Source organism: Crocodylus porosus, unplaced genomic scaffold (assembly GCF_001723895.1).
Source record: "Crocodylus porosus isolate Cpor-Errol unplaced genomic scaffold, CroPor_comp1, whole genome shotgun sequence".
In the NCBI taxonomy this organism is placed as follows: Eukaryota; Metazoa; Chordata; order Crocodylia; family Crocodylidae; genus Crocodylus; species Crocodylus porosus.
This window is the reverse complement of record NW_017728947.1, coordinates 111893304-111913499: the sequence shown is the minus strand read 5'-3', so window position 1 is coordinate 111913499 and position 20196 is coordinate 111893304. Positions and strand designations below refer to the sequence as shown.

Sequence of the window (20196 nt, the reverse complement as noted above, 5' to 3'; positions counted from 1 at the left end):
TGGGCTGTAGTAACCAGCAGCACACTTGTAAGATGGGAAACTCCCTTCTTGAGAGCACGGAGGCAGAAAGGGATCTTAGAGTCATTACTGACTCCAAGATGAACATGGGCCGACAATGCAAGGTCACGGTTGGCAGAGCTAGCCGGACCTTGTTGTGCATCCACAGATGCATCTCAAGCAGATCCAAGGAGGTGATCCTCCCCGTCTATGCGGCACTGGTCAGGCACTGGGCGTGCACTTCAGGAGGGATGTGGACAACATTGAAAGGGCCCAGAAGAGGCCACCCGCATGATCTGGGGACAACAGGACAGACCCTGCAATGGGAGACTGCGGGACCTGAACCTGTTCAGCCTTCACAAGAGAAGGCTGAGGGGGTCCTGGTGACTGTCTATAAACTCACTAGGGGGGACCAGAAGGGTTTGGGAGAGACCTTGTTTTCCCGAGCACCCCCCGGCATAACAAGGAATAACGGCCACAAGTTGTTGGAGAGGAGGTTTAGATTAGACATCCGTAAGAACTACTTCACAGTCAGGGCAGCTAGGATCTGGAACCAATTTACAAGGGAAGTGGTGCTGGCTCCTACCCTGGGGGGCCTTTAAGAAGAGGCTTGATGCCTACCTGGCTGGAATCATTTGAGCCCAGTTTTTTCTCCTGCCCAGGCGGGGGGTCGGACTTGAAGATCTACAAGGTCCCTCCGACCTGACTTCTATGATTCTGTGATTTTGTTGCAGAGCTGCTGTGGCAGGTGTCCTTCAAAACCTTAATTAAGGGGCAAAACATGGTGCACGTTTCAACAGAGGCATTCTGTATCCAAAGTAAATTGAAATTCAATGGCTGTCTACAGTAGCCAAACAAAAATATAAATAGCTACTTACCTTGCTCTTGGCCTCTTCTTATGTTTTGTTTTCTGGCATATGGGAAGCATTTTAGGAGGACCATGGAAAAACCATCTGATTTTTACTGTAGTTCTCACCTCTGTTGACTTACTAAATGGTGTTTAGTAGGTCCCCTACTGCCTGCCATGAAGGGGACTGCTTCCTTGTCTGGGATCGCAGGATGCTGCTGCAATAAGAGAAAAGATTCCTAGCACTTCTGGGTCTAAACTTTCATGCATAATCAGAAATGCAGCTTGTTAAGAGAAGATCTGACAGCCTTCTGTCTCCCACAGCTGCCCAGGTGTCCTGATCTCTCTGATTGCCAGAATGAAATTTCTAGTTTAATCACTAAAACTGAAAAGCTGTTGAAAGAGAAAGAAGCCCTGAGTGAAGAACTCAATAGATGTGTTGATAAGGTAATGAAGATTTGCAGGTTCTTACCTCTACCCCCAGTTTTGTCATACCCAACATGCTGTGCTGGTAGCAATAATATACTGTTCTATTAACAAATATTCTATGTTCAGTCTCAATGCTATGCCAGATAAATGTTGAGTTTATACCTTGGCGGTCTTATACTTAGGGCTCTGTACTCTGCCATGTTTGGAATTTGCTACAGAATCAAATCATAGAAAATATGTGCTACAGAAATTTGTCTTAAAGGTTTGGGCAGGGTGAGGGGTTTTTAGACCAAGGGTGGACAATTATTTTGGGCAGAAGGCCACTTACTGAGTTTTGGCAAGCCATTGAGGGCCGTATGACAGCCAGGGGCAGATAAATATTAATTTCCCAATTTTTTTAGGGCCCCCACAGGCTGCCTTTTGCCTGCCCCTGTTCCAGACATTAAAGCTTACTTTCATGCACTCTACTTTGGTTTCCTTTTGCATGTGTCAAACCTTTCCATGGGGTGTAATCAAATGCCAGGAAGAAAGGCATTTGGCAACAAGATTGTATTTTTCCCTTATAACTATAATTTGTATCTTTTTTTTTCTACAGTTGTGGTTGTGAACTGGAGCAATGTAACCAGCATGCATGTTATACAGACTTCCTCACTGTGCTACAGTGTAATCTATCTCACACAGCTAAAAACATCATAGCAACTTCCATCCCCATTTATGTCAATAAATGCCCCACAACAGTACTTGATTTGAGGATTAGTGGCATATTATCTGCTTTTGTTTTCAGGTAGCTAAAGTGAGCTACTTGGAGAATGTAATCGCAGGCTTGAAGCAGGAGCAGAAGTCCTGGGAGCAACAGAATCAGATGCTGAAAACACAACTCATGGTTTCACAGGAAAAGGTATAGCAGTACATTTGGTATTAATCCACCTGCACCACTAACATGTCATCAGCTTCATGGTGCAGGCGGGCATTCTCGTACAGTATTTGCTTTGTGAAATCGCTATCGACTACTAGGATACTTTGAAGAACTTGGAGTCTTCTGTATAGAAATGTGCGTAGGCTGATTAGGCACTGTTGGTGTGGGGATTGCTATGGTTTTGCTTTTCAGGTTCAGTTCCTTTCTGCCCAGTCCCACTTCCCAGTTCTCCTGGTACATTGGGAAGAGATTCTGCATTGGCTAGTACTACATGCCACAGGGGAGAGAGGAAGGGTAGCCAGCTTGGTTAACTATAGCTGTAGTTATGTAGCAGCTCAAGCATGGCAGGGGGAGCAGTTTCAGAAGAAATCATTCTCCTGTCCTGCGTCAGCAGGAAAATATTGCAATAGGGAGGAACAAGTGTCTGGATAGTGCATTTATTGTCTGAACCGTATGACAACTCTTGTGTCTTAACTTCGAATGGCAACTTGAAGGGGTCCTTCCAGAATAGTTGCATTGTCATCTTTTGAGTTCTAAAAACTGAGCAAATCTAACATGCAATTCCCTGACATTGCCTAGTTTATTGTTCCCAGAACACAGAACCTCCTTATTTGTTTATCCCTGGGTTATGCTCGGTGGGTTTTTCTAGATGTACTGGAGCCAAGCGATTTGGCTTCCTGATCTTTTTGTTATCTACCACCTCTCCTCCTAAGTTAACATATCTGTAGTAGCTCCTTTCCTTTGTCTGATGCAAGAGCGATCAACCTGGCAGCCTCTGTGTGGCCCATGGCAGAGTGGGGGGGACGGGCCACACAGTGGCAGATAAGACAGGAAGCAGAGCAGCAGATCGGGCAGTGAAAGGGGATCAGAGTGGCACATGGGGAGGTATGGGGCTAATTTGTGGCATTCCTGCCAAAAAGGTTCACTCCTATTGGTCTAAGGCTTAACCTTCTTTCCTAACAACATTAGCACTTTGTCCTCCTCCCTCTCTCTGCTTACTCAGATCTTGAAGTCCTAGACATTTGATCCATGCTTAGTAGATAAGATGCACAACATTAATTACAGCAGTTAGTTACTAAAATCTCTAGTTCTTTGTCACAGCCAGATTTAAAGTTGTGCTCTTCCTCATTTCAGGTCCAGAGTCTGGATGAAGCACTACAAAATATCAACCTTCAAATGTCACGACTCAAATCAGACCTCCGGGTGACCCAGCAGGAGAAGGAGGATTTTAAGCAGGAAGTGATGTCACTGCACAAGCAACTCCAAAATGCCAATGATAAGGTAACTTTTGAATAACTTAAGGAGTAGTTAATGTGCATGAATGCTGATGGCCTGCAGTTAAACTGACATAGAGCAGGCTCAAAGTAACTGCTTTGCATGCTACAAGGTATTGATTATCCACAATTTTCAGTTACTGGTATTGTTATCTTTAGTAGCCTGTTGTAATATTTTACTAGTATCTAAGCACTTAAGCATCATTGGTGAAGGATGCATGCTGTGATAAAACATAAGCAAGTTGCCATTAAATGTGGAAACTGTGACCATCTTATCTAAACAAGCGATGCATCTTAATAAGCCTGCAGAACTGAGTGCAAAGAAAACCTGTTTGAATCCAGACACCTTCCAACTTCCTTTCCATTATAATGTCTCATAAAGGATAGCAGTCCCTGTTATGCTTCTCTTAGGAAAATGGAAAGACGGTTTAGCCAACACATCCTTTTATTTCATCAATCAGGTATTTGTATTCAAATGCAAAAGGACAAAAAAACCCCCTGAAGTCCTTTTTTAACGTACTTGTTCATCATTGTTTATAACCAGTCCTCTAAAACTGTATTCCTGCATTGAGATCTGTGATAGTTTATAGTTAATCAGGCATGTCAGTGTTGGGGGTTCACTTAGCTTGACCACTCTAAACATTTTAAATATCTTTTTTTCAAGGAGTTATTTTCATATTGGCAGTAAGACAGGCTTCCAGAAAAATCTCTGTACAGTTATTCTCACCAATGGTTAGGGATAACTAACTTCCGAATGGGACTTCAGAGTACAGTAGGCTAGGGACAGACATTCAAAAAGCCTGAGCCTGAATTAATTCAGTCTTTGCAAGTTAGTTTAATCTGCCTAGGCTGAATCAGTTGGTAACTGCACAGACATCCCTGCACATGCCTGAAGTGGCTCAGGCTAGAAGTCGGGGGGCACGGAGCAGCCCTCCCTTCCCTTTTACACTGCTGAGCTGAGGGGGACATGGCCAGGCCCCCACAGGATGCTCTGATTAGGGGGAGGTATCTCCCACTCTTCTGACCAGCCCAGCAGGGAATTGATAACACAGTGTTTATCACCCTATTAAGAAAACAACAGAGGGACATTACCAGCTACCTGTTGATTCTTCCTTTGAACTATCTCCCACAGCAGGGACGGTAGCCAGCATGTGGTCTGCTAGCTAATGCTGAGAGGTGTCTGTGTAAGGCAGAGGGGACAGGGGAATCCCTGCTTAGCAGGGAGGGGAAGGGGGGAGCAGGGGAAGCCAGGCAGATGCCTGCAGTCTCTGCTGAGCTCCAGCCAGGGAGCAGAGGGGAGGGGAGGGGCTAGCCCTGCTGTGGAGCAGAGAACCCTGCCCAGCCTAGCCCAAAGAGCATGCCGGGATGCTGGGGGAGTCTGGTTTAACTTAAACCAGCAAAGGGTCTGGGACAGACATTGCATAAATCGTTTTGACCCAAATCAGTTAAGTCTGATACTGCATTCAACCAGGTTTATCTCAAACCAGTTTCAGTCATTTTCAAACTGGTTTATTTGCACTGAACATCTGTTCTGTTACAGGTTTAAACCAGTTTCTGATCACTTGAACGGGTGTATGTGTGATGTTTGTCCCTAGCCGTAAAGCCTGACGTACAGTTTGACAAATGCTCAGTTTTCAGTTAAATGTGTCTTTGACAAGACCATATTAGAGCCCCCTCTTAAGTTTAATAGATAAGCAGCACCAGTTTGTAATCTTGTGTTCAGCATCATGAATATAGACACTAATTCTACTTGCATGTATATGACAGAAATGCTTCATGCTCTCACACAAAAGAGGCCGATTGAGGACTCTGTAATAATCTATAAAGTTGCTGTTTTGCTTTATTAGACTTTGAAATAGAACAACTTGTTTGTTTGTTTGGTTTTTTCCTTCCCCTTAAACTAAGTGCAGTCATGAACCAGGCTGATGTTTCACTATTGATTTGCCACCTGATTTCAGCTAGGAAGAAGCTCCTGCTCGCCCTGTAATTTAGCATATTGTGTGTTTATTTAAAAAAATAGACTGTTGGGAAGGCAGAAAATGGACATCCATTTGTCACCCTCTCCTAGGCTCCTGGTAAATGTGAAGTCTTTTTGAATGCAGAAAATGCCTGCTTCTGTTTCAAGGCCTAATCCTGCAATTCTGTCTGTCTTAAGAATCAGGTTCTAGAACTGGCTGTGACTTCTTCGGGGCTGCAAAGCCAGCAAAAGAAGCTCTGCTGGGATGAACTGGATCAGCTAATGAAACAGGAGCAGCAGCTATTGAGGCAAGAGAATGAGAGGCTCCAGAGAGAAATCCAGACCACTAAAACAGATCTCAGTCATTCCAGGGAGAAGGTGAGTTGAGCAAGTTGAGACTGGAACTGATGCATATTGTGTGTTAAGCAAAGCCTCCTCTCTCCCACTTTGCAATGCATATTCCAGAGAAAATTATTTCTGTTAGCTTTGAATAGAAATATTGCAGAAAAAGTGGTTAATGAGGGCTGCAATTGGTGCTTTCCAGGAAATATCGTGGGGTACCAGACATTTGTTATAAAGTAAAATAATGCTTCTTTTTAGGGAAACGTAATGTTTGAGAACTTCTCATGATAAATGTATCCTTAATATAAAGCTGCCATATTTTGGCTTCTAGACCATTTTTAAAAGACAACTAACTTTACTTCTACAGTTTTTAAATTGCACTTGCAAATCCTTTACTTTCTGCTATTAAAAGGAACTTAATAGTTCGCATTGCTAATAATTTACTACTAAAATTGTAATGAAGAACAGTGGTTAGGAAATCAGGTAGTAGTTTACACTGTAAGAACATTGAATGCAGTTTGATTTGTGATGGATAACATCCATTTACACATAACAGATGGTGCGAGCATGGCTAGAGAATGTATGAATGACTTTTCATGTTCTTTATTCAACCTTTTTTTACACTTCAGATTCGGCAGCTGGAATCTAACATCCTTTCCCTGAAACACCAAAAACATCAAAGCCAGTCGGGTATTATGAAAGCCATAGAGCAAGAGAAATTAAGTTTGAAGAGAGAGTGTGAACAGCTTCAGAAGGAACTGTCCTCTGCAAACAGGAAGGTTTGTTTCAAATGGAAAGAGTGACTGCTTTTTCAGGCTTAAGTGCCTCGCATGTCGCTATTGCCTGTGATCAGATGGAAGGCTACAATTGTTTTATTTTACATTTTTGTTATATACAAATCCTTTGGGTTTTGTAGTGCTGCTATGAAATCCGATTGAACTTGGAAGTGGGGGAGGCCTTTTGTGTTTTGTGTTTTTAGGTAACTACTCTTTTCAAGTAGCATTAGAGTGTAACCACTTACATTTCTATGTCCATCATGAACACGTTCTTCAGCCTGGCCAACAATAATCAAGCTGGATCTTCCTCCCATTGCTCATGTACCTATATGCATAAGTCAGTTGAGTACAGGCCTTTTTACTTTGACATAGTTTCATAGTTTCTAGGGTCGGAAGGGACCTGAGCAGATCATCTAGTCTGACCCCCTGCCGTGGCAGGAAAGAGTACTGGGGTCAAAAGACCCCAGCAAGATGTTCATCCAACCTCCTCTTAAAAACCCCCAGGGTAGGAGCCTGCACCACTTCTCTTGGAAGCTGGTTCCAGACCCTAGCCGCCCTGACCGTGAAGTCGCGCCTCCTGATATCTAACCTAAACCTACCCTCTGCCAGCTTGTGACCGTTATTCCTGGTCACTCCTGGCGGTGCTGGGGGAAACAGTGACTCCCCCAGTGCCTGCTGGTCCCCCCTGACTAGTTTGTAACAGGCCACTAGATCCCCCTCAGCCTTCTCTTGTGGAGGCTGAACAGGTTCAGGTCCCGCAGCCTCTCCTCGTAGGGCCTGCCCTGCTGTCCCCTGATCATGCGAGTGGCCCTCCTCTGGACCCTCTCCATGCTGACCGCATCCCTCCTGAAGTGCGGCGCCCAGAACTGGACACAGTCCTCCAGCTGCGACCTGACCAGTGCCACATGGAGGGGGAGGATCACCTCCTTGGACCTGCTCAAGGTGCATCTGTGGATGCATGTCAAGGTGCGGTTGGCCTGCCTTGATGCGTGCCCTTCTGGAAGCGAACATTTCTGTTCCTGTAGCAAAGGCTCAGGCTACCAAAGCACACTTCAGCTTCGAGCCTGGAATTCCAGGTTTCATTTTGTACGAACACCCCGGGCATCCCAGGAAAAACTCATCCTCAAAGTTTATAAGCCATTATTTGCCCTTCTTTGCTCCTTCTCCTTCCAGAGCAAAGCTAGACTGAGCATGGCAGTTTTGGTTTGGGATAAGTATTCTGTTTTAGGTTTGGCTATATCCCAAGTACCTGCGTAGCCAAAGAAATCTTCCAACCCATTTCTAAGAAAGGTGCGCATATAGTGGCAGACACCATTTTCCAAAGTAAAAACACAAACTTCGGTATGCAGAACAGTAGATGTTAGGTGTGGCTCTTATTGCTCTGGGTGGCTTGTCATTTTACCAAACCAAAACTACAAAACTGAAGTTTTCAGTCTGCCAAATCAAAGATGGAGTTACCTCTCTTCCTGGACATGAAATCTAAACATCTCCTGTGAGCAAAACTTGTACTATTCAAGGGCTTTTACAGTTAGTCTCCTCCCTCGCTATTCTCTTTCTGAGAGTGAGTACCAGAAGGTTGGCTGGTATTATGAACTGAACTTTATTGCCCATTTGTTGAATTTTCTAGGCACCATCTCACTACCACACTGTCCTCATGTTTGGGAAGAGTTCCCTGTAAACAGTCCCAAAAGTATTTCCTTGTACTCTTTTGTACGCTTCCCTAAACCTCCCCTTCTAGGTTGCCTGCCAAAAATTAAACTGTTAAACAGACCTCTGTCTGTACCAAATGATTGTCTGATTGCTTTCCCAGCGGTCGGTATCAATTTGCTGTCTCTTACCTTGTATTCTTCTTCAGCCTGTAGCACTAGGCTTCTGTCTCTGTACCTTGGTTTTCGAGGGTTTAATTTTATGTAATCAGTTCAGATTTATCTGTGATGTTGAATACCGTTTTTTACTCATCCAGTAATTATCTTTGGGAACAAAAATCCATGCTCAGCAAAGTAGTAAGATAATAAGCAAGGTAGATAAAACAGTTTCCCAGACTGCATTCCTTTTAACAGATCAGTCAGATGAATTCACTTGAACGCGAATTGGAGACCAACTTGGAAAATGAAGGGCTAAGAAAAAAGCAAGTCAAATTGGATGAACAACTTATGGAGGTACATTTCAATAATTATTAACTATGTTAAATAGAGGAAAATATGACTCCATCACACTATGGAATATGTATTTAAAGATATTTCCTGGTAGGACAGGAACATAAGACACTAATGTGCTAACTCAGTGAGCAAGGCCAATGAAGGTAATCTCTCAATGCCCCATCACATCCACATTAACCATGAAATCCTGCAGCATTACACATACAACCTGTAAAGTGCCTCGAAGTTTGTCATTCATTTGTGCATGATGAAACTATTGTTCCTTCAGACTTATGATTAAAAGCAACTGGCAAGAAAGGCACAGACTTTTGTATCCCAAGAAAAGGTTGAAACCTCTACTGAACATAACTCATTGAACATTAGTGTGAATTGCAACAGCTTTTGGCTATTAACGTACAAAGCTGCTTTCCTGTAACCACCTACACCTTAAGCACCAGGCATTTTAACCCTAGAGACATTTCTAAGTTGATTTATTTTTCTGAGAACTTTTTCTATATTTATCTTGCTTTAATTTCTGCTTGTAGCCAGCGTTCCCTCTAAGCTGTGTGGCGCATGTGGCCATGGAGGCGTGTTCATGCCATGCACACCACACAGCTTAGAGGGAACGCTGCTCATAGCCATAGCAGAGCAACTCGGAGGCTAGTAGCATAAGATGGCAAGAGTGGGAGAAGCTTCCTTTGTTTTATGTCTGATTGATTCATTTCTATGTGCTTGAAACAAGTTTGTTGAGCAGTTAAAATGAAAATACATTTCATAAGGTTGTTTTCTATTTATGATGGGGATATTTGCCATTGACTCGCCTCTCGTGGTTTTTGTCTGCGGTGCCACACTCAAACAGTTAGCATGTTACTACAGATCCAGAAGCACAAGTTTGAGTTTCACACCAGACTCAAGCTGAAGGCTTCCTCCAGCTAACCAGCTGCAGACAAGGACCTGGTTATTCAGGTGTGATGCAAAGCTAGCCACATTGTTGCCTTAGCTGCCAGCTGCAGAAACAGGCTTGCCTTAACTATTTAACCTTACCACTCAGGCTCAGGACACATCTCTGATCCTTGACTTTAATATAAGCCTGTGTCCTGAATTTGCATGAAAGACCAGTAAAGCAAAGTCTTCTGCCAAAAATGAGTATGAGACTATCTTCCAGAGGAAACTTGCATAGAAAATATCATGGAACAGTTCAAGACTTTATCATTAAATATATATAGAGGCATTTTTTTTATTTACTGATGGTCTTGAACTCTTCCATCATAGCTTATATGCAAGTTTCCTATGTATCTAGGAAATGGGCATGCTGTCTGAAAACACAGATTCAGTTGCACTACAACTGATAAGTGATCCAAAATGCTTTCTTGTGTCTTGTGAGGGTGAAGGACATCAAGGGGAATTGCTTATATAAAAGTTGAGTGCATGGGAGAAATGTTGATGTACTATTTATGTATTAAGATGCCTGACTGTTTCTATCCCCTCTAAAAACCATACATGGAAATAAATGCTCTCAAACTTTATATCTAATATTCAAGATTTTTTCTCTGTCATATTTGATGCACTTTTCCCAACAGGTGTGTATGAAACTCACTTAACTCTTTCTGCCCTCTAATGCCTGTGACTTTCTCTTTTTTCTCTATGCCTGTTCTCCTTTTGTTTGTGGCTAACCTGTGTCTAGAGCTCAGTGGTTGGAACTAGCAGAGAAGGGGGCAGTTCTCTGTCTGACATAGTGTGCGAAGGTAGAGCAATCGTTTTCAATGTACTACCATAGCATGGAGAAATTGAATGTGTTTCTTTTATTATGCTGTTATGTGGATTCTTACAAACCCAATAGCTCTTAAATAAAGGGCCGCTGTTCATTTTAATGCAGCTATTAATGTTTAGTTCAAATGCTGTAATGATGATATGAACAGATATGGAATAATTGTGAACATCTTCTTCCTGGCATCATAAAGGGCATATTCTAAAGCAGTGATTCTCAAGTTTTTTAGGGCTCCTATACACACGAGCACAGAGGCTGCTCCGTCACGCTGGAAGTCCAGTGCATTGGAGCAGACTCGATTCATCAAATCTGTGGAAGCATGGCGATTCCTGTGCTCCAGCAGCCTCCTGCATCTCATGTATCAGTGTCCCTGTGCTTAAAAATGGCAATAGGGACACTTAAACTAAAGCTCATTGAATGAGTGTTAGTTCAAGCAGCCCCACTGCCATTTTTAAGTGTGGGGAGATGCACAAGAGGCGGCAACGCTTTAATTAGAGCAGCTCTCAGAGCTGCTATAATGAAAGCACTACCCCTCCCCCCTTGGAGCTTGTGTAAAATGCCCTAAGATTCCATGTATCCCAAAGAAAATGCCAACTCTTAATTTTCATGCTCTTTGCCTACTGAAAAATATTAGAGCAATTCTTCTGCTGTAAATAACTCAGCCCGCAGCAGGAAAGAATGGTTTTGACCATGAACCCTGCATGCCCCTGGAGGCTGGTGGGGCATGGCGAGCTCCCGCAGGTGGTGGTGGTGAGCAGAGATCATGGACTGCCCGCAGATGATATTGGTGGCAAGGGGAGGGGTGGTCGAGCAGGGGGTATATTGCCACATTCAGGGGGTGCACATGCACCTGCATGCACCCCCTCCATGTCGCCAGTGGTTTGACACTAGATTCCTCTTTGAAAACTCTGGATTTATTTTGTGAATCGTGTTTGCACACCTAAAAGGACTAACATTGTGTGGGATCCCACAGTACCCTTGAAAGTATCTCAAGGTACCCGTACCCCAGAGTACCCTGGCACCCTGCTTGAGAATCACTGCTCTAAAGTATAGCTTTAACGTAACAGCAAGAACAACAATACTCTGGTAGCTGAAGAGTATAAACTGGATTTCAGAAAATGAAAAGTGGCTCTGAAATTTTAATTTTTCTTTTTAACTTAAATAGCTTTTTACTTGTTTGTAAGCTTGGAGATGTCTCTTCATATTAACATCTGATATGTTGCATGTCTTTCATTGTCAGACTCTGAACAATTAGCCAGTATATGTGGTCAGATTCAGTAAGAGGCTTAATCTCATAAGAAGTTGTGAGGTATTGCTCCTCTTTGCTCAGCAGATTAGTGTGGTAAAGAATGCACTTAATTTTCTAGAGAATACAGGTTTTTACTATTATTTTCTTTAATATCTGTGCCCAACTTTTAGATTTTTCCCAACTGATCTTTCTGTTTCATGTCATAAAAAAATATTCTGAAATATTTTTCAGAAAACCCACTAAACCCATAGAAACTGGACAAAGTTTTTTCTTAGCCTTTTCTAGGAGAGCATTAGAGTAGTCATTTAAACACTGGTTCAGAAATATGTCCTGATGCTTGTGCAAAAATTAAACAGGCCTAGTCTCTTCCGAGAATATTAATAACCTCCATATTGCCTGCACCAGGGTACAAAGGTAGAAGCTATAGCATAGATAGGGCACAGGAGATTTTATGTGCATTCTAAACAAACCAGGGTTGGATTCAACTCATAAAGGATTTTATGCCGTCTCTACTGTGGCATCCACACTGAAGCTGCCCCAGTGCAAAAAAAAAAAAAAAAAAAAAAATGGTTACAAATGTTCCCAAAATAAATGTACCTGAAGAACAAAGCATGATTGCTATCTGATATTTCTTAATCATGCCATTTGGGAAAGAAGCAGTAAAACCATGCATGGGGCTGCAACAACAAACACCCCTACCCAGGAGACCAGGGTAGTTGTTATGAGGGATAAGGTTAATCAAGCCCTCTTGAGACATTGCATTATGTAGCTAATAGGTTAGCAAGAAGAGCCATCCAATTGCATCATGCTGCATGTTGGTCTCGTTAAACCCTCAGTATCTGGACTCAATGATTTGTTTCAGATTTTGAAATATCACGAAGTGTTCTAGATAGAAACTTATCTGATTTTTTTTTTTTTTAATTACATTTTAATTGTCTGGGAAAAGAGAACTATGGGGTTTAACCAGACCTCTAGTCCATAAACTTGACTGACAAATTCCCTCCTGTTACTGTGAGTCTTCTGGGTTCACAGTGGCATTACTGGAATGCTCTGATACCAGAAATGACATTGCACCCCCACCCAGGTGGTAAAAGCAGCACTTCTTCAGAAGGAGAGAGAAGCAAGAACCTCTCAAGCCTGGCCTAAATTTAAAAGCTTTTGCTGGTATGGTGATATCAATTAGGAATCTAATTTTTTTTCTTTATCACTTTATGCTGGTAAAAAGCCTTGGTGTAGATGCAATTATACTACCATGAGCTGGTTTCCACCTGTATAAGTACCTTCTGCCCAGATAAACAGGACTATAGGAAAATTTGCTCATATACCTATGCCAGCAAACTTATTTTTTAGTGAAGACAAAGCTTCAGGTTTTGGCAGAAATGAAATCTGTGTATTTGATTTCTAACCTCCCTCTTGAAGGGGCTCTGTCAGATATGGGAGCATACACAACCCTGTTGGCTAGTTATCTGCCCACAATTGAAGAAATTAATTGTGGATTAATTTTATTCAGCGTACCACAGTAAATATAAAGAATGAGGAACAGGGTTCTAGTCGCATAATTCAGGATAAGTAGGATTTAATTTCTTAAATCTCCACACACGAATCTGAAAAGTTCTTACCTGTAGCGTAACCTTAAAAACCAGAGATTGAGGCCCCAAGGCATAACTGCACGTATGAGCGTCTCTGAACTTGAGTTTACATTTTGGATCTGGATGAGAACCGATACCTGTGGGCCCATTTTGCCAAGCCACTTCCTTTCACTCCACCCCACGCCAGTAGGTTTCATTGGGTCTTGATACCAAACATATAACTGAAGCTGTTAACATAAAGGTATTAAAAAAAAAAAAATACTTAAGTTAAATATCATTGATTAGTTTGAGTTTAGGCTTTTTCCAGTGACCTAAATCAGTGGTACTCAACCTCCCTAGCCTTGTGAGCCAGATGAGTGGCCCAGGGCCAGTCCCTGGGCTAGATTCTGCACGCTGGGTTAGTTGGGCGTGATCTGGGACAACGCTGAATGCTGGACCCAGCTGTGGGGCATGTAGACCTGCATCACCCAGCTGTGGGGCTCCCCATGAGTCCAGAAATTTGACAACAGGGGTGTGGTGGTACTGTTAATTGCCCCAACTCTGGGGGCAATTAATGCTGCTACTGCTCCCCCGTCACCACATTTTCTGGCCCTTGGGGGTTGGAGGTTGATCACCACTGACCTAAATCAAAGCTCAGACCCCATCCTAGTAGAATACAAGTGCCTATATATTTTCCCTGTTGGAAACCAAGCAACATTTTTCACTGCCATATTTTTTCTCTGAGCTAAAGGATTACTAGTGCTGCTACAGAATGACTAATGCAGCTCACGTTTTAATCAGTCATTAAGTTTTGAAGCGGGAGCTGGTTTCCAGTGAGGCTCTAGTGCACGTGCTTCCTGAAATGCCCCTTCTCAAAGCTGTGCTGGGAGTGAGCGTAAACTGTTGCGCTTGACGGCTGGTTTGTTTAATCATCAGATGCTACACTCGAGCTCCGGTGCGATGCTTAGCCAGTCGCAGCACACTCGGGAGCTGCCGCAGCTCCAGCAGCAAGGCTGTACCATGGTGCCCAAGGAGCAGTTCCAGCAGCTCCAACATCAGCTGCTTCTAGCAGAAAGGAAGAATCAGCGCCTGCAGGAGGAACTTGAAAACCAACCCTCAGAAACAAACATGCCACAGGTACGATCCTTTTTACTATATGGCTTCCAATGTAGAGCGCACATCTGAGTAGATGCCTTTAGTTTTTTTTCCTGATCTGTGATCCTTTCTCTGTTTATGCCAGTTCAAAAACTAAAGATCTTCTAATGAGCATGTACATTGTTTAACTTGAGACTGTAGCTTCAACTGTGCAGTCCTCTTGATTTATTTTTTTTTCCACCCCCTTCAAGCAATATACATTCCTATCTAGGCATTAGCAGCTTTTCTCCTTTTGGTTTACATCGGGGTGTCAAACATGTATGGCTTGTGGGCCAGATCCAGTCCACAGAGCCCCAGAATCCAGTCCCTGATGTTTTCCTGTTGATCCCCACACCACCCTGGACTGGCCCTGCAGTGCTTACTGAAGGAGACATGCGAGTGGGGGCATCTGTGGGCCTGATCCGGCCCGTGGACCAGCCCTGCACTACTCATCCAGTCCACAGGCCCTGATGAGTTTGACACTCCTTGCTGATACTTTTATATGACAGTTCACTATTTCTAAATGTAATATCCAGGTAGGAAGTTACCTAGTTTCCAAGGCGCGGCATACTGTAAATTGCAGAAACGCATACCGTACCGGGGTATTATATTGCTGCCACAAATGGTGGAGTTCAGCTGAGTCCGGTCTTGCATGATAGAGTACAAGCATTTTCAATGCTCCTGAAAGTTGTGGGGGTTTTTTAACTGAAACCTGGTGATTGTCTGGGCATAGCAGAAGGCCATTTTAGAGGTTCGGGTATGATGCTTTTAAAATACTGGCGCTATTGAAAGAAAACCTGTGGGTTATTTTTCAAGAACACATTGCAGCCACTGCTCATAAAAGACTTAATATATTCACTGCTTTTAATACAGTTTCTAGTTGTGTGTTCCAGTAAAGCCCCAAACTGAAATGCGTAAGAGGTGTGTTACAAGAGATAGGAGCTGAGCTGGTAGGAACGCTAGCATTTCCAGTGTAAACTACAGTTGCTCTAAGCTGCTTTGCTTTTTTTTCCCCAAAAAGGAAACAAGTTCTCCTGTACCTTCTTTCTAAAAACTGACATGTTAACCTGAGCTTTGTGTGGGGAAGCAAAACTTCCAGTAACTTGATTAAAATGCTAAATACTTTCTCCTGTCTCCTTAACAAATAAGCTTGTATTTTGAACAACGTCATGCTCAGAAGACATTGCAGCATTAAACAACATTGTGAAACCCAAAAGATTGTAAAGTTGGCAAGAGCCTTTGAACCTTGCCCAACAGCTTGGGGGTTTTTTTGTTCCTAAAATTTGTTTTTTGGGGTTTTTTTAAATGGCACTGATCTAGCTTTTCTCTAAGCAACTGACTCCTTCTTTCCTCAACATTACCTATACCCAAATAGGAAGAATTAAAGTACAATATACTCCTTCGGCATAGAAACAATGAACAGTTATTCAAAATGTAGCATCTTTTAAGGGACTGACTAATATTTGAGCTTTTTGGAGATCAGGTGGGGATGGAGGGAATAGGTGTATGAAAAAAAGAATATTCCCATCCTTATGTGCTTTAATGGACTTTAAGGCTGTAAAAGAGTTCTTCTATGATACTTAAAAATATTTTATAGGTTTTTTGGTTTGCTTGTTTTTTAATATGAGACAGAACCCAAAACAGGAAACTAAAGGTGAGCATAACAATGAATTAAAAGCAAGCTGCCTTGCATTATAAGATCTTCTGTTTGGGCCTCTAGTGAAAAGAAGCAATATTACCATAAACTGAGCTTCTTTGCTCATGCAGAAAGGGCTGATGAGTAAAATATAATGCTTAATTTCGAATTTTATTTATAACGAAACAAATAAATGAAAACTGAAAACATGCACAAAAAATCTGCGTTACAACAGTGTTTTCAATTATGCTCCGGACTGTGTTAAAAGGAATCAATCAAGTGTATGATCTTTTAGGGCAGGGGTGACCCAATGCAGCACAAGTAGCACAGGCAGCCTGTGTGTGTGGCGGGTGGCAGATCCGAGAGGGGACAGACGGTACAGCAGCAGAAAGCAGATCTGGAAGGAGGAAGCAGAGGAGGAAACTTGGCAGGGAGCACAGGGGAGAAAGCAGAGCAATAGACTGAGCAGGGGAAGGGGATTGGAGTGACACTTATAGAAGAGGAGTGTAATTTGTGGTACCCTGTTTAAAAAAAGGTGGGGGGGGAATGGCCCCTACTGTTTTAGGGAATGGAAAAGTTTTTACATCGTTTGAAAGCTCACCCAGGTCAACCTATGCATCTGCTGTAACTAGCAGCTCTGCAGATGAATATCAGGTAAATCTTTCCTGTTAGATGTTCTGTAAGACTTATCTGTGGGAAAAGGGCACTGGATTCACCACAAAAAAAAATAAAGAGATATAGATGTGCCTAGTTGAACCTGTGAACAACTTTACTGTAGACACCTTTAAAACCCATATAAGCTTTTAGTAGAGATTAATGTAGTTAGCTGAAGGTAAAACAAGATATACAAGTGCTAGGGTGCTTACAATGGAGATTGGCATGGGTTGATCAAATACATCTTTTAATCTGCTAAACTTGTATACTGTCCCAATACCGGCAAAGGCCTACATATGTGAATGCCTTTTAGTTCATCAAAAGGAAGACCATTTTTATAAAAATGTTACCTAAATTCTCATTTCTCACTGAATTTTTTAGTTTTAATATCTCCCTGATTTTGAGGACTAATTTGCCTGAGCTTACATACATTTTAATGTCCCCTTTAGCTTCTTGAAAACTTGCATAATATCCCCACTCCATCTTGTCACCAGTGAGTACAATCCCAGAAGATCCATGCTTTCTATGTAAATTTAACCTAGCCCTGATGCAGTTGTTGAAGCCTGAGTTCCTTCTATACTATGGTTCTCAAAATCACTTGCAGCAAACTTACTGACAAGTATAGAGGACAATATTTGACAGTCTGTTTGAATTATTCTGTGGTCTTTCTGTATCCCTATCTTGCTTTTTGATCACAGCAGTGTCTGTACATGTCTCGATTCAGTTTGCATCATTGTCTAGCAACTGCCCTGCAAAGATTGCTGCTTTGTCTCCATGACTAGGGACAGAAGCTGCACATAAACCGGTATAAGTGATTGGAAACTGGTTCAAATCTGTAACGCAACAAGTTTAGTGCATGTAAACCACTTTCAAAATGGCCAAAACTGGTTTAAGATGAACCTAAAATGGATGTAGTATCAGACTTAACTGATTTACGTTAAATCGGTTTATTGAACTTCTGTCCCAGATCCCCTCCAGATTCAAGTTAATTCAGTCCCCCAGCATCCCAGGATGCTTTGCACCTCCCCTGCAAACCCTCCATCGCAGGGTGTGGATGGGATGGCCTTGGCCCAAGCTGTCTGCTCCAGCTAAGCAGGGAGGCATGCTCTAGCATCTCCCCAGCTTCTGGCCTGGGCTGTTGTAGGCACGTGGCTGTGTTTCTGGAATCAAAAGTGAACATCTGTCCACTTGCTTATCAGTTTAATCTATGCAGCCTAGACTAACCTGCAAAGATTGAATTGATTCAATCTTGGGCTTTTAGCTATCCATACTTAGCCCACGTTTTCAAATTTCCCCCAAACTGAAGCACTTGAGCCATTTGTCTTACTCATACTAACCTGTTTGGACCAGTCTGAATCCTAGTTTTTCTATTTTTATTTTAATCCATCTGGGGCCGAGTGCCAACTGGATACTTGTTTCTGTGCTTTTTATGCAGAATGGAAAGTCATTATTATATTCCTTTTTTACTTTCCTCCCTCCTTCAGTAACTCGCCAGTGTTTTCCATACACGGACAGTTTTCAAACATGCACTTTCTAATGCCGTAATTTCTAACAACAATTCTTCTGTCCAAAATACTTTTGAAGGTGGTTTTTCTCTCATCCCATACGAGTGATCAGAGCAAAAACTTCAAAAAGCTTCCCCCAAGACTTTCTTCTTGCTTGAAAGTTTTAAAATATAACTTTCTACTGAAACTTTGTTAGCCTACAGCCAAGTTGCGTGTCCCAGGTGCATTTTATTTGCAAACTAGCTTGAATATGGAAATGTTAAGACCTCTTTCTGTAGGTCCATGAGAGAACAATACCTCTAATGTGCAGGTGTCCTTAATCTCTTAAGATTATAAGACTAGATACTGCCACGGTTGTCTTACTTTAGCCAGAAGATTAACAGCTTTGTTTCATTTCAGTTAGGAACTGCATACAATTGGCTGTTTCCATTCCCTTCCCTCTCTCCAAAAAAAAAAGCCGAACTATCTGAAGGGTCCTTTACCCCTACAAAACCTGTTCTGAATGTCTTCACAGTTGCATTTATGTTGTGCTAATACTAATTTCTACAAGTGTAATATGTAATTCCTTGCATGCTTTTGGTGCTTGTTCCTTTTGTTTCTGTCTTGCTTTGCTTGCCTAGCTGGTATTGGTGACTTGCCTTAATCGTGTATGTATTTAAAACAAAAAAAAATCTTGATATCAGGGTGAAGTGTCCCACTTGCCTTCTTTCTCTAGGCCTTGCTACCGGAGCAGCGAGCAGTGCATGCAGATTCCTACAGGAGGATTGGGCACCTCTGAAAGCTTGGCTGCTAATGATCTCATTCCTTACCATGATAACCTTACATACACACGAACTGGCATAAGCTGAGAAATTTGAGGGTCAAATTATACTGTGGTTTTTTTTAAAAAAAAAAATCCTCTACAGTATTATGTGGGCTTTTTCCTATTTATTTGTGTAGAAGTTATTCTGTGAAATTTCACAAGCTGTCGTTTTCAATTTGTTACAAATCATTTTATTTATGTTATTTAAATTGTCAATGTGTTCAATGTGGAAAGAAATACACTATTTTTCTCAAAGTGCTGTAACTATTTTTAACAAAAGGTACTAATTTTTATATGAGATTTGAAGAAAATCTGGACTATTTATACTTTTTGTATAAGTTGTATAAACTTTTTAACAGGGAAAGGTGACACTTTGATGTAAATGAGAAATAAAAAAATCATTTTAAATATAGTAGTGTGTCTTGTCTTACTAATATCATAGTGATTGTATTCATAGTTTATCTGCTTTTGTAGACAAGAATGCTTTTGCTAGATAAAATCTGTTTCTACTGTCTTTGAATACTGGAAATGTTGACTATCAGTATGTATTCTAGTTCCATGGTTACAAAATGTGTCACTATTACATCTGTATTTGAGGACAGAATTTGTCACCTTGAAGTATCAACATCATATGCAGTATTGGGATTTAAAAACTAGGGCATGATTTCATAGTTCTTAATGATGGAAGTCCATTTTCAAGTCAAGTATTTAGTATTCCCATGTTTCTCAGAAATCACTGCAGTTTAACCTAGATTTTAACATTTTTACCAGGTTTATGTAAACTGTGAAATATTTTTCAAAACAGTTTTGATTCAATGAAGTTAGGTTCATGCAAAAGATCTCATGTGGAGTCTTGAGTTGGTTTCCTCTCTTCCTGTAGATTCAAAGGTATACTTTGGGAATTCATATAATGTTCAGATAAAACATAGTGTCATTTGTTTCAGGTTCATTTCAACCATAAAATTACATGTTAAAAAAATCAGAGCCAATTAAAACAAATCCTTTGAGACCAGGAAAGTTAACACTATTCTGCTTGTCCAGTCATTCCTTTCATACTTAAAGCCAAATAAAAAGTAGCTTTTGACCCATGTCTCAGAGAATCCCACTAAATTTATGAAAGATCATTTCTAGCCAAAGTTTGTTCAACTGTGGTAAGTCTACATAGTGGGGAGGGATAGCTTTTTACATTATTTTCTTTTAGAAA

At 41.7% G+C, this 20196-nt stretch overlaps 1 protein-coding gene across 4 annotated transcripts in view; it reads left to right on the top strand.

Annotated features, from left to right (window-relative positions):
* NIN (ninein) overlaps positions 1–20196 on the top strand; it is an 88758-nt gene that overhangs the window by 59753 nt on the left and 8809 nt on the right. The window contains exons 20-28 of one of the 4 annotated variants that reach the window (XM_019550951.1): positions 1169–1291; positions 2058–2171; positions 3324–3470; positions 5619–5798; positions 6392–6541; positions 8599–8697; positions 14198–14398; positions 17135–17178; positions 18906–19426. In XM_019550951.1, the coding sequence (XP_019406496.1) occupies positions 1169–1291; positions 2058–2171; positions 3324–3470; positions 5619–5798; positions 6392–6541; positions 8599–8697; positions 14198–14398; positions 17135–17178; positions 18906–19038 (1191 nt within the window). In that variant the 3' untranslated portion in view covers positions 19039–19426. Of the gene's footprint in view, positions 1–1168; positions 1292–2057; positions 2172–3323; positions 3471–5618; positions 5799–6391; positions 6542–8598; positions 8698–10360; positions 10422–14197; positions 14399–17134; positions 17179–18905; positions 19427–20196 lie in introns of those variants that run through there. The other 3 variants (XM_019550952.1, XM_019550953.1, XM_019550950.1) reach the window with 3 other exon arrangements.